This window comes from Bufo gargarizans, chromosome 4 (assembly GCF_014858855.1).
Source record: "Bufo gargarizans isolate SCDJY-AF-19 chromosome 4, ASM1485885v1, whole genome shotgun sequence".
Classification (NCBI taxonomy): Eukaryota; Metazoa; Chordata; class Amphibia; order Anura; family Bufonidae; genus Bufo; species Bufo gargarizans.
In genome coordinates, this window is record NC_058083.1 from 501,631,813 (window position 1) to 501,645,137 (window position 13,325).

The following is a 13,325-nucleotide window of genomic DNA, read 5'->3' on the forward strand; positions in this document are numbered from 1 at the left end:
AAAATATCTGTCCTCCCAGACCATACCCTTCACTGCGTCACATACCCCCCCCCCTCCCCTTTGTTCAACCCTGAGGGGGTGAACACTCGGCAGACAATGTACTCTGGACAGGGCATCAGTGTTTCCCTGTAACCGGCCTGCTCTGTGTTCCACTGTAAATTTAAAGTTCTGTAGGGAAAGGAACCATCGGGTGACCCGGGCATTTCTGTCTTTGGCCTGGCTCATCCACTTGAGAGGGGAGTGGTCGGTCACCATGTGGAATTTTCTCCCCAACAAATAATAGCGGAGATACCCGAGTGCCCACTTGATAGTCAGGCACTCTCTCTACACTATACTATATCTGGTCTCGGCTGGGGTGAGCTTACGGCTGAGGAAGACAACGGGATGCTCCTCCCCGTTGACAGTACAGCACCAAGGCCTACTTCGGAGGCATCCATCTGTACTATAAATTCCCGCTTGAAGTCGGGCGTCACTAAAACCGGGGCCGACTTCAAATCGGAGATCACCTCTTCTGCCTGATCATCCCAGCGAACCATTACAGTCCTGTCAATGGCGCAGCTATCATAGCAAAGTGGGGGAAGAACCTCATGTAATATCCCACCATCCCCAGGAACGACTTTACTTGCCTAAAGGTGACAGGTCGGGGCATATTCCGTATTGCCTCTATTTTGTTTACTTGGGGTTTGATGACTCCGCGCCCAATGACATACCGCAGGTATTTAGTCTCCTCTAACCCTATCGCACATTTCTTTGGGTTAGCTGTTTCCCAGTCGGTACTGTGTATGACAATATCATCCAGGTAAGCCTAGGCGTACCGCCAATGTGGACAAAGCACACTGTCCAATAGACGTTGAAAAGTGGCGGGGCGCCATGCAGACCAAAGGGTAACACCTTATACTGATACAGCCCCTCAGACATGATGAAGGCAGTTTTCTCTTTGTCAGCATCCGTTAAGGGCACCTGCCAGTACCCTTTCGTGAGGTCCAAAACAGAAAAATACCATGCTTGTCCTAACTTCTCGATTATCTTATCCACCCGTGGCATGGGATATGCATCGAATTTAGATATTTAATTCAGCTTACGAAAATCGTTACAAAACCGTAACTTTCCTTCTGGCTTGGGTATTAAGACTATAGGACTAGCCCACTCACTTCTAGACTCCTCGATGACGTCTAGTCGCAGCATTAGCTGAACTTCCTCCGAGATGGCTTGTTGCCGAGCCTCAGGTATCCGGTATGGCTTTAACCGGACTTTTGCCTGATGCTCAGTGACAATGTCATTCCGGATTGCGGAAGTGCGTCCAAGGAGGTCCGAGAACACATCCGTGTTCCGACTAATGAACTCTCTGGTCTCCTGAGCCTGTTTAGAGGAGAGGCTGTCAGCAATTTTTACTGTGGCAACCGCTTCCCTTGCATCCGACAGAGGGACCGGAACCTCTTCCGCTTGAAAACCCGGCTGCGGGCTGTCTTCAGTACAGGTCTCCCTTTCTTTCCAAGGTTTTAGCAAATTAACATGTAAACCTGCTCCGGCTTTCGCCGCTGGCTGGTGTACCTTGTAATTTACCTCTCCAACTTTCTTGAGTACCTCGTGGGGCCCCTGACACCTGGCCAGGAACTTATTGTCCAGTGTCGGTACCAGAACCAAAACCCAATCACCCGGGTTAAAGATCCGGAACCGGGCCTGCTGATTATAGATCCGAAATTTGAGCTTGCTGAGCTGCCTCCATATGCTCCCTAACAAGAGGTAACACTGTCTGTATCCTTTCTTGCATCTGAGTAATGTACTCAAGAACACTTTTGTGCGGAGTAGGTTGCTTTTCCCATGCCTCTTTGGCTACGTCCAACAAACCATGAAGATGTCTGCCATATAGCAGTTTGAAGAGCCAGAACCCAGTAGAGGCCTGGGGTACATCTCGCACAGCGAACATGAGATAGGGCAGAAGAAGGTCTCAATCCTTCCTATCTTTAGACACCACCTTTTTTAACATTGTTTTTAATGTTTTGTTAATCCTCTCTACCAGACCGTCCATTTGCGGATGGTACACGGACGTTCGTAACTGTTTGATATGCAGCAACTTACCGAGCTCCCTCATGACCTTGGACATAAAAGGGGTCCCCTGGTCAGTCAGAACCTCTTTAGGGAGCCCCACTTGAGAGAACATCTCCATTAGCTCAATAGCTATAAGTTTAGCCGATGTATGTCGCAGTGGCACCGCCTCCGGGTACCGAGTGCCGTAGTCTAGGACAACCAAGATGTGTTGATGTACTCTAGCGGACTTCGGTACTGAGCCTACGAGGTCCATAGCGATTCACTCAAACGGTACCTCGATGATCGGGAGAGGTACCAAGGGACTGCAGAAAAGCTGCTGGGGGCTAGTTGCCTGGCAGGTCGAGCAAGACTTACAGAATTCATCCACCTCTCTAAACACACTGAGCTAGTAAAACCGTTGTAGTATCCGGTCCTGTGTTTTCTGCATTCCCAGATGACCCAGAAGAACATGTTGGTGGGCTAACGCTAACACGAGTTTGCGATAAGCCTGGGGCACCACCAATTGTTCAATGGGTTCACCCCGCTGCTGGTTTAACCGATGCAACATATCCTGACGAACCACAAAATAGGAGAACACCAACTCTGCCCCAGCTTGTTGTGGTTAACCATTATTAATAAATTTTTCCAGGCTCGGGATAAGTTTGGGTCCCGGTGTTGTGCAGTACCAAAATTATCCGCTGAGACATTGAGGTCTGCCAGCTCAGGCCCGGCGGCAGGTCCTCCACGTCTCCCACCATTACACTCAGTGGGGGTGTCTCCCCCTCTTCCACCGTAGTGGTCACCCCTACCACTGGCCCTTCGGCCTCGGGTTCCCAGGGTTCTGGCCTCCCTCTGGAGCAAGGCCACTCTGCTGGGGTTACCCCTGTCTCATGGGTACCAGTCACCCTCGAAGCAGGCCACAGTGCCGGAAAACCCAGAAAGTCTCTCCCGATTATAAGTTCGTAGTGTAAGTTTGTGGCAACTGCCACTTCGTGAGTCCACCTGCCGGCCCCTGTGGTGGGATAGTCTTTCAATTCCCCATGAATGCACATGATCCCGACTTTCCGGTCAGTATACTCAGCGAACTGTACCAGGGGAGCCCTTACTAGGGTCACCAGACTGCCTGAGTCCAGCAGGGCCTCCGCTGGAGTGTCTCCCACTTCCACCTGGCATAAGTGACCTAGAGTCTCTGGGGTACCTGTTGCACACAGCTTCCTGGCATATAGCGACTGACAGTAGCCATAGTTAGTGTCCATGGGCTCAACCCGATGTGGACAGTCAGCCCTTACATGGCCAGGCCCCTGACACCGTCAGCAGACTATAGGAGCTAGGTCCGCAGTGGGTACATTCTGGGCGGGTTTTATCGGCTCAAACCTCTGGGCTGGGGTGGAGATTTCTGGGGTTTGACTGGCCCCCTTCCAAAAGAACCCCCCTTTAGGTTCCTGGTAGCCTAATAGCGTTCCACCAGGTCTACCATCTTAAGGGCATTCCCAGGAGACACCTGGCCGATCCAGTGCTGGAGATATCAGCTAACAGACGATCCAGCATTACAGTGGGTCTCATCACGTCAGGCTGTAGCCACTTTTGCAAGAAGTGAAGCAAGTTATAATACTGGGGTCTAGCGGGCTCAGCCCGGTTGAACCCCCACTGCTGCCCCTGCTGGGCCCGGACCAACACATTCACCCGCAGTCTTGCCAGAATCTCACTCTTGACTTTCTGGTAGTCGGACGCTTGATCGCCCGGCAAGTTAAAATACACCCACTGGGAATCGGATGTCAGGAATGGAGCAACGACCTCAGCCCACTGATCTCGGGGTAGATTCTCCCTTGTGGCCACCTTTTCGTACATCGGCAGGTAGGTTTTGACGTCATCTTATGGTGTGATCTTGGGGATCGCCGCATGGACCGCCTTCCGGACATCATGGACAGTCTGGGACGCTCCTGCCGCCTGTAAAGCCATCACGTGTTGTAACAGCAGCTGGTTTGTTTCTTGCTGGTGTTGGTTAGCCCCCAGGAGAGCCTTCATTACAGCCTCCATTTTGTCACGTGACACAGGTTTGAATTTAGCTGGTTTAATGCCGAACATCCAGCCAAACCCAAAAACGAAAATATTTCGGATTTACTCCAGCCTCTCTGCGCTTGCCCGCATCCTCCACCAGTTGTGGGGATTCGCTCTGGTAGGCAGGGTAAGCGGACTCAGAACAGAGGCAAAAAAACTGTTTGTAAAGCAAAACTTCAGTGTATATTCACACACAAGGCAAAAACAAAGCAACATTTTTCAGTCTTAGTGTTAGTTCACACAAGGGAAAGTCTACAGAACAAAAAAATCTGCAATCCACAACAGGCTTTAGGAGGCCTGTTTCCACAGCGTGCTGCTCTCAGCCCTCTAGCACGGCACCATGCCTCAGATCCCAAAACAGAGACACCTTGCTGCTGAGCCCAGCTGTCTTTTAATGACAGCTAGGTGTTGTCAAAACACGGACCGGCACTTAAAATCCAGTCCGGTGTTTGACCCCACCTGGCTGCAAATCAGCACACAACACAACAGGATGTGTATCAGGCACACACACAGGGTAGGATTAGATACAGATGTGATTAGATACGCTTGGTGATTCCAGCTATTTATCACACTCTGGATATAGTGAGGGAAGAGCCCGTGGACGGTCAGTGATGGGATTAGATACACAGCTCAGCAGGCTGTATCACACAGGATAGGATTAGATACACATGTGAGGGCAGAGGCTGTGGACGGTCAGTGATGGGATTAGACACTGAGTGAGAAGTAGATTCCTGTCTGAGTTGTAGTGGGTGTGGCTGCTGCAGGCAGAGCAGAGTGGGGGGCGTGGCCAGCCTGTGACTCATCTCTGTGCAGTGCAGCCAGGCTTGTGTATCAATAAAGTTATGTATTCAACAAAAGAAGAAGGGGAGAAAGTAAACAGAACTGCCAGGATAATGTGATGTCTTCCAGGGGGGAAGGAAAGCTCAGACATGAAAAACAGGTATTGGGGGAATATGTATGCATGGTGAGGGGTGTTAGGAGCACATCATTTTTTTTTATTTTGGGACCAGAAAACCTCTTTAATAATTTCTCTTTTAATAAGTCCATGTCCCCTCAGTACTGGGAATCAGTGGGAGTCATATTAGAAGGTACACTAACAAAAGGTTGGAGCATAGCTAAAGGTGGAATTCTCTTTTAATGTCCCCTTAAGGTGACCCCACACATTAGCTAGAAGTTGGTTGACGATCTCACCATCACACAGGTGTCTGTCCCTGTGTGTGTGTCTGTCCCTGTGTGTGTGTCTGTCCCTGTGTGTGTCTGTCCCTGTGTGTGTGTGTGTGTCTGTCCCTGTGTGTGTATGTGTGTCCCTGTGTGTGTCTGTCCCTGTGTGTGTGTCTGTCCCTGTGTGTGTGTGTGTCCCTGTGTGTGTGTCTGTCCCTGTGTGTGTGTGTGTCTGTCTGTGTGTGTGTCTGTCCCTGTGTGTGTGTGTGTGTGTGTGTCTGTCTGTCCCTGTGTGTGTCTGTCCCTGTGTGTGTTTGTCCCTGTGTGTGTGTCTGTCCCTGTGTGTGTATATGTGTCTGTCCCTGTGTGTGTGTGTCTGTCTGTGTGTGTGTCTGTCCCTGTGTGTGTGTGTGTGTGTGTGTGTGTCTGTCCCTGTGTGTGTCTGTCCCTGTGTGTGTTTGTCCCTGTGTGTGTGTCTGTCCCTGTGTGTGTATATGTGTCTGTCCCTGTGTGTGTGTCTGTCCCTGTGTGTGTCTGTCCCTGTGTGTGTGTGTCTGTCCCTGTGTGTGTGTGTATGTCCCTGTGTGTGTGTGTATGTCCCTGTGTGTGTGTGTGTGTATGTCCCTGTGTGTGTGTGTGTGTGTGTGTGTGTCTGTCCCTGTGTGTGTCTGTCCCTGTGTGTGTATATGTGTCTGTCCCTGTGTGTGTGTCTGTCCCTGTGTGTGTATATGTGTCTGTCCCTGTGTGTGTGTCTGTCCCTGTGTGTGTGTGTGTGTCTGTCCCTGTGTGTGTGTGTGTCTGTCCCTGTGTGTGTGTGTCTGTCCCTGTGTGTGTGTGTGTGTCTGTCCCTGTGTGTGTATATGTGTCTGTCCCTGTGTGTGTGTCTGTCCCTGTGTGTGTGTGTGTCTGTCCCTGTGTGTGTGTGTCTGTCCCTGTGTGTGTGTCTGTCCCTGTGTGTGTGTGTGTCTGTCCCTGTGTGTGTGTGTCTGTCCCTGTGTGTGTGTGTGTGTGTGTGTGTCTGTCCCTGTGTGTGTGTCTGTCCCTGTGTGTGTGTCTGTCCCTGTGTGTGTGTGTCTGGCCCTGTGTGTGTTTGTCCCTGTGTGTGCGTCTATCCCTGTGTGTGCGCCTGTCCCTGTGTGTGTGTGTGTGTGCCTGTGTGTGTCGCCATCACCATGCCAATAGTGTTCCTAGGCCTTGACGTTCTGTGCGGGACAAGAAGAAGGAGATGGAAGAGGAGGTAGCGTCGACAGCATGGAGTCCGTGGGAGAGGCACAGGGAGGCACACTAAAGACGCAGGTAACACTACCACATTATCAGCACTAGTGTTATCTGTGGTGTTACATAGGAATGCAGGGGACATCTACTATTTTAGCTGTACTAAGAGAGTTATCACTGTGTAAGGGGACCTACTGAGACTTTATCACCCAAGGGCCCACCTGAACCTGGAGCCGGCCCTGGGCGCAATGATGGGGAATGGTGATTGAACCACTCAGATGCTGTGATCAAATTGACGCCAAAGTATATGCTCATCTCATCCATTTGATCGCAGAGAGGCCGTAGCGCCCACGTAGATTGAAGAAAACATGCCAAATCTTGCGCATGCTGATGAGGCGAGTATGGTTTTTGTTTTTTTTAACCACCATTTCAGGAAAAATTTATTGGTTACCACAAAATGCAAGGAAATCAAATTTCCTAAAGGTTCTAATACTTTGTTTTGCTCAACACTAACGCTGACAGATGCTCTTAAATTTTGCAGCATTTAAAAAATAAAAATAAACACATTTAGGGCATTTGTCCTGGGGTCTACATACAAGAATGTTCTTGCTTAGCTCTGTATACAGGGCTGCGGTGTCTGAAATATTCTGTGTGGCCTAAGGTCTATATAAAGAGGAGACTGACCTAGGGTCTGATATACAGGGTGAGTCTGGCCTGGGTACCTTTTTAAAGGGCCAGCAGTGTATATTTTTATTTAGGGGGTCTATGTGTATGATTTCTGATTTAAAAGTTGTATGTTGGGGCCATATGTTGGCTATGCTGTCTAATGTTAATAGTTGCCACATGACAAATGTTTCTTTTTACTTTTATGCAAATAAAGCATTGATGCACGCTGAGTGGGATAAAAATCCTTTTGTTAGGATTAGAGAACCGTAATTTCACAAAAAAAGGTCGTTATGTTTGGGTATGCATACTTTGAAGCCAGTTTTCAAGTTGACAGATTTTTTATGTTTTTGATCGAGCTTTTGGCTTACTCTTATCCAAACATACAATGTCAGTGGTCACACCCCAATGTCATTCTCATCCATCATCTACTTGGGAATCTTCATTTCCTGCAGGCTAGTGTTTACTCCATGTTTATCCCTGGTGACCTAGAGCTGCAGTGCCCTGTACCTGATGACCCTGAGCTATAGTATCCAGACCCTGGTCACCCAAATCTGTAGTGCTCTGTCCCTCGAGACCTAGAGCTGCAGTGCTCTGTACCTGATAACCCTGAGCTATAGTATCCAGACCCTGGTCACCCAAATCTGTAGTGCTCTGTCCCTCGAGACCTAGAGCTGCAGTGCCCTGTACCGGATGACCCTGAGCTATAGTATCCAGACCCTGGTCACCCAAATCTGTAGTGCTCTGTCCCTCGAGACCTAGAGCTGCAGTGCTCTGTACCTGATGACCCTGAGCTATAGTATCCAGACCCTGGTCACCCAAATCTGTAGTGCTCTGTCCCTCGAGACCTAGAGCTGCAGTGCCCTGTACCTGATGACCCTGAGCTATAGTATCCAGACCCTGGTCACCCAAATCTGTAGTGCTCTGTCCCTCGAGACCTAGAGCTGCAGTGCCCTGTACCGGATGACCCTGAGCTATAGTATCCAGACTCTGGTCACCCAAATCTGTAGTGCTCTGTCCCTAGACCTAGAGCTGCAGTGCCATGTACCGGATGACCCTGAGCTATAGTATCCAAACTCTGGTCACCCAAATCTGTAGTGCTCTGTCCCTCGAGACCTAGAGCTGCAGTGCCCTGTACCGGATGACCCTGAGCTATAGTATCCAGACTCTGGTCACCCAAATCTGTAGTGCTCTGTCCCTTGAGACCTAGAGCTGCAGTGCCCTGTACCGGATGACCCTGAGCTATAGTATCCAGACCCTGGTCACCCAAATCTGTAGGGGTCTGTTCGTAGAGACCTAGAACTGCAACATTCAGCCCCTGATGATCTAGAGCTACAATGTCCATTCTCTAAAATAAACCCAGAAGCAGTGAGTAGGTCATCTCTCAACCTAATTGTCCCCTGTTGTTTAACCTTTAGGACATCATGCAAATCAGTAAAATATACAGTATCAATTATAGAAGGTATTTACTGACCCTAGCCCCCTTGCACACATGGGACATAGGTTACTGTTCCATCAGACAACTGACTTAGATTAATGATCAATGATCTGAATGTTCCACTGACCCAATGGGTACTGAACTACATATTTTGGGGTGACAAAATACCTTAGTGCCATAGGTTGAGGCCTGAAGCTATTGCCACAGTTTTGTAGAAGTGTTGGTACTGTCTCCATTTTCCATTCGTCAGAAAAAAAGGTTGTCGAGGAGCCATGATTTTTTTTTTTAATCATTAGTTTTTATTTCACCAAATCCCATGTATTAATTAATCTCATCAATTATTCATCTGTACTTACTGAACTGATATTTATGTTCACAGCACAATATAATAAAACTGCAGGAATCTAATGCCATGACCTGGTACATCACTGGAACTCTTAAAGGAAATGTGTCACCAAAATTTTTTATCTGCCAGTTAAAACAAGATGGTGACACATATAATTTTTTCTAATCTGTTTTTATTTGCTGATTGCAGATTTATTTATTCTATTTTCTGAACATGATTATGGGGCGGCTATCTTGCCTGAGTTGTTCTTAACAGCATTGAGAGAGCATTAAGAAAATTGCACTAGGGCAGCCACACGGTCCATAGACACAATGGTCAGGAGGGGACCTCATTGACTTTTATGGGAGAGTCATCTAGGCATGCTCTGTGACCTGTACAGAGCTCATTGTACAAGGAAAGAATTGATAAGCTCTGACAATCACCTATCGTGAATGGTGGATCCTGTCTTATCTATACGCAGAGGTGATATCATTACAAGCAGGATTATAATGACAGATAAGCAGGTAACTTCAGTAAAGTGATCTGTACAGAACAAGAGGGGGTGCAAATTATTAGGATTAGTGGCCAGTGTGAAAACTGCATGATTTTATGGTTTTTGTGTAAATATAGATATTGACATGGAAAATTAAAAATAACATCAATGTTATTTAAAAAAAATAATGTATTAAACATAAAAACGTGATTTAAACAATAGGTCCTTTTCTAATGAGACATTCCCATTTTAAGACACTGATTTATTGCAGGTTAAATGGTCTAACAAAAACAAAATTTCTTGGAATCTTGGAGGTAGTCAAAAAAATCTGGTTGTCACAGCATTTAGTATGTATTATATATTTGCAGTATAGTATTATATCACTGAGCACATAAAAAATAATTACTAGAAAAAATCTATTTTAATGTAAATAAAAAATGTTAAAGATATATTACTTTTAGGCCTCATGCACATGGCCGTTGTTTTGGTCCGCATCCGAGCCGCAGTTTTGGCGGCTCGGATGCGGACCCATTCACTTTAATGGGGATGCAAACGATACGGACAGCACTTCGTGTACTGTCCGCATCCGTTGCTCCGTTCCGTGATCCGCCCCAAAAATATAACCTGTCCTATTCTTGTCCACATTTTGCGGACAAGAATAGGCAGTTATATTAAAGGCTGTCCATGCCGTTCCGCAAATTGCGGAACGCACGCGGACGCATCTATGTTTTGCGGATCCACAATTTGCGGACCGCAAAACACACAACGGTCGTGTGCATGTAGCCTTATGCTAAGTTATCATGGCTGGAATTTCCAGGCCCAAAACTTGAGGTTGCACTGCTGAGAAATTCTGATGACATGTACACACATACTGTATATACACTTATGTACAATATACTGTTTGTAAATGCTGATGCAGGTTTCTGGTGAATTATATGTAATAAATGCACCTTAGTCTTTACATTGTGACCTTTGTGATATTTTACCATATGGCTATATGATATCTGAATGGCTGATATTTTGCCTTAAACCTCAGCACATTCTATCTTGGAGTGTTAAGTAACAATATTTCAGAGTCCTTCTTCAGGCTGGTCAGCAGGCAGTGTAGCACAGGCTGGAAACCTCACTACATTGTCTGCTGACTAGCCTGAAAAAGATCTGTGGTCTGGTCAAGACCTGCAACTGTCCGCTACATGAGTTCTTGTTATGAGAGCCAAGCGTAGTCCTGGCCTTGTATCCATGGAATGCAATGAAGATAACATCCAGTCTCTCTATAGCTCTCTATAGAGAGGGCATCTCAGATAAATACCAAGAGAGTTCCACCAAACAGATTCTGTTCTATGTGATGTCATCAGTCATCGAGGCAGATTTCGCTTACGTCTAAGACCTCAAACAGGCCCTGCTCCTCTGCTGATAGCTCACACATCTTTCCTGATAGCTCTTGCTCCTCTCCTGATAGCTTTATACAACCCTTCCATACATAGAATGCAGCATAGAGGGGTTCGGTGAAGGTGGCAGTGAAGGTGTATAAATGTCTGATGGGTTCACACAGCTCATAAAAGGACAGCTGCCCAGCTTCATAATCCAGAAATATCCTGAATCTAGCCCCAGAGAATTGGCCACCACTGGTGATCTGGTGAGGTAACCGAATAACTTTCCCATCATGTATCACTGAGCACTGATTGTCATACAGTTCTCCATGTAAACACCAGGAGTTTTTATTATCGCCAATGTATGACTGCGGCCCTCTCCTGTGTATACAAGCGTAACAAATCCCCACCATACATTCTTTAGATTCACTGATCTCCACATCCCAGTAATGTCGCCCTGAAATAAAAAACGTTTTGCTTATAACCTGAAGATTCAGGAATCTCTCTGATGTTTCTGGACGATTCTGCTCTATTCGTGTCCAGGTTGCAATTTTGCCATCATTTGATATATGGATATTATTATCGGCTGTCATTTCATCCAGGGATATCTCTGCAGAACCCTGCACATAGAAGGTTGCATTTGCATCTCTTATCATATCAGATAATGTCTGTGATATGTGGGAGATCATCTCCACACCCCGATCACCTTCATCATGTCCCCATGTGTCCTCACCACCTTTCTCCTCCTTAAGATCACTCAAGTCACCTGTGTCCAGATCCTGTAAGACAGTCAGTGGATCAGTCATGTTACACAGCTCCTCAATGTGCCTTATCTTTCTAGACAGCTCATCCATTTCCGTTTCCAGCTTCTGGCTGGACCGCATTAGAGACAAAGACACCTGGTCTTTCTGCCTTGAGATCTCACTCAGAACTTTCTTTTCCAGGTTATCTAGCCATCTCCTAATATCTGCAAAAAAGGCATTGACACTCTTGACTTCTGTAGCTTCTTTTTCTTGAGTTTTTATCCTGCGTTCCTCCAGACTCCAAATCTTTTCTGAATTTTCTAATCTCTTTGTAGTCAGTTTCTGCAAAATATTTCTCAGGCTCTCCTTTTTCTTCTCAGAGGCCACATCTAGAGACTCCATCTTATGACCCTGGTGTTCCCCAATCAGACAACAGGACACACAAATACAAGCAGCATCCATAATGCAGAAATACTCCAGAATCTTCTTATGGATGGAGCATTTTCTGTCCTGCAGGGAAGTTCTGGGTTCAGTAAGGACATGTTCTGCTGTCTTGCTGTGAGCTCTCAGGTGGTTATGACACAGGGACGCCTCACAGAGAAGACAGGATTTTACAGCTGGAACAGGAGAGTCTAGACAGTAACTGCAAAAATTCAAGGTGTTGAGTTTGACCCGATGAGTAGAAAGGAAATTCTCCATGACTTTACACAGAGTGATGTTCCTCTGCAGTGCAGGCCTCTCCTGAAAATCTGCTCTGCATTCAGGACAGGAATAAACTCCAGAGCTGTCCTGTGTATTCAGGAACTGATCAATACAGACCCGGCAGTAGTTGTGTCCACATCTCAGGGTTACAGGATCTGTATAAAGGGACAGACAGACAGAACATTCTAGCTCCTTCCCCAGGCCGGTGTATTCCATCGTTGCCAGCAAAAGGAAGAAATGAAAGTAGAAGTCTGTGAGGCTCAGAGAGCAGTAGGTGTGACTATTTTTTCACAAAGAGGGAGGCCGGGCTCATCTCTCAGTATCTACAAATGCAGTTATACAAAGTGACCTCTCATCTGTGAGAGAAATGAACCCGTGGAGTTGCTACCGTATGGGTAAAAATACATGAAGGGAGGATCAGTAACCTCCAAGTATAAAAGACACAATAGGAAATCCACTACTAAAGCAAATATGTTCTGCAGGAAATCATTAGTGAGGTAGCTATAATGTGACACATCATCAACCTAGCTATAAATTGAGAAGTTGAAAACTTTTGAATGTAAAGAAAACAATCTGTCTGCAACTAAACTTTTAAAGCAGTAAAAAATTGATAAAAAGTAAAAACACAAGACAACAAGGGGAAAAAATGATAGACTCACAAGCCTGCTGCGATTTGAAATAAATATATTTTTTTTCCATAGGTGTCCATGCAACATCTTTTTTTGCCTAAAAGATGTAGCAATAAATGCTACGGGGGAAAAAACACACACCAAACAGCAATTGCAAAACACCACAAAAACGGCCAAATAAAACCTACATGTGACATCAGCCTAATGGCAGCAGCCTGGGAGGATCCCATGAAGGAGCCGGCATCTGATACTACTGGCATGCCGTCTGTTCAGCCAGATTCCACAGCGTCCAGGTGACAAAACCAGTTACAAAGTAACTGAGACAGTGGGTGGTGGTAGTGGTGGGATCTACGGTGGTCTACAAGCAGGTTTTACTGAGACTCTGCAACATATAGTCACATACCCTTGAATCAGGGAGAGATCATTGTATGTACCACATACGCCATCTGTAACACATGACGGGTGCCACTATGTAACATTTAAGAACTGGACATCTCATC

General features: G+C 46.6%; 1 protein-coding gene across 1 annotated transcript; it reads right to left on the reverse strand.

Moving 5' to 3' along the window:
• Positions 1–10,062: 10,062 nt before the first annotated feature.
• LOC122935977 (E3 ubiquitin/ISG15 ligase TRIM25-like) lies at positions 10,063–12,412 on the reverse strand. The gene has a single exon (XM_044291950.1). It carries the CDS (start codon positions 12,410–12,412, stop codon positions 10,733–10,735), a length of 1,680 nt encoding a protein of 559 aa, XP_044147885.1. The 3' UTR covers positions 10,063–10,732.
• Positions 12,413–13,325: the final 913 nt, after the last annotated feature.

Bases quoted from the DNA above. Each gene is read 5' to 3' on its own strand.
- LOC122935977 (XM_044291950.1), bottom strand. From the start codon at position 12,412: ATGGAATACACCGGCCTGGGGAAGGAGCTAGAATGTTCTGTCTGTCTG.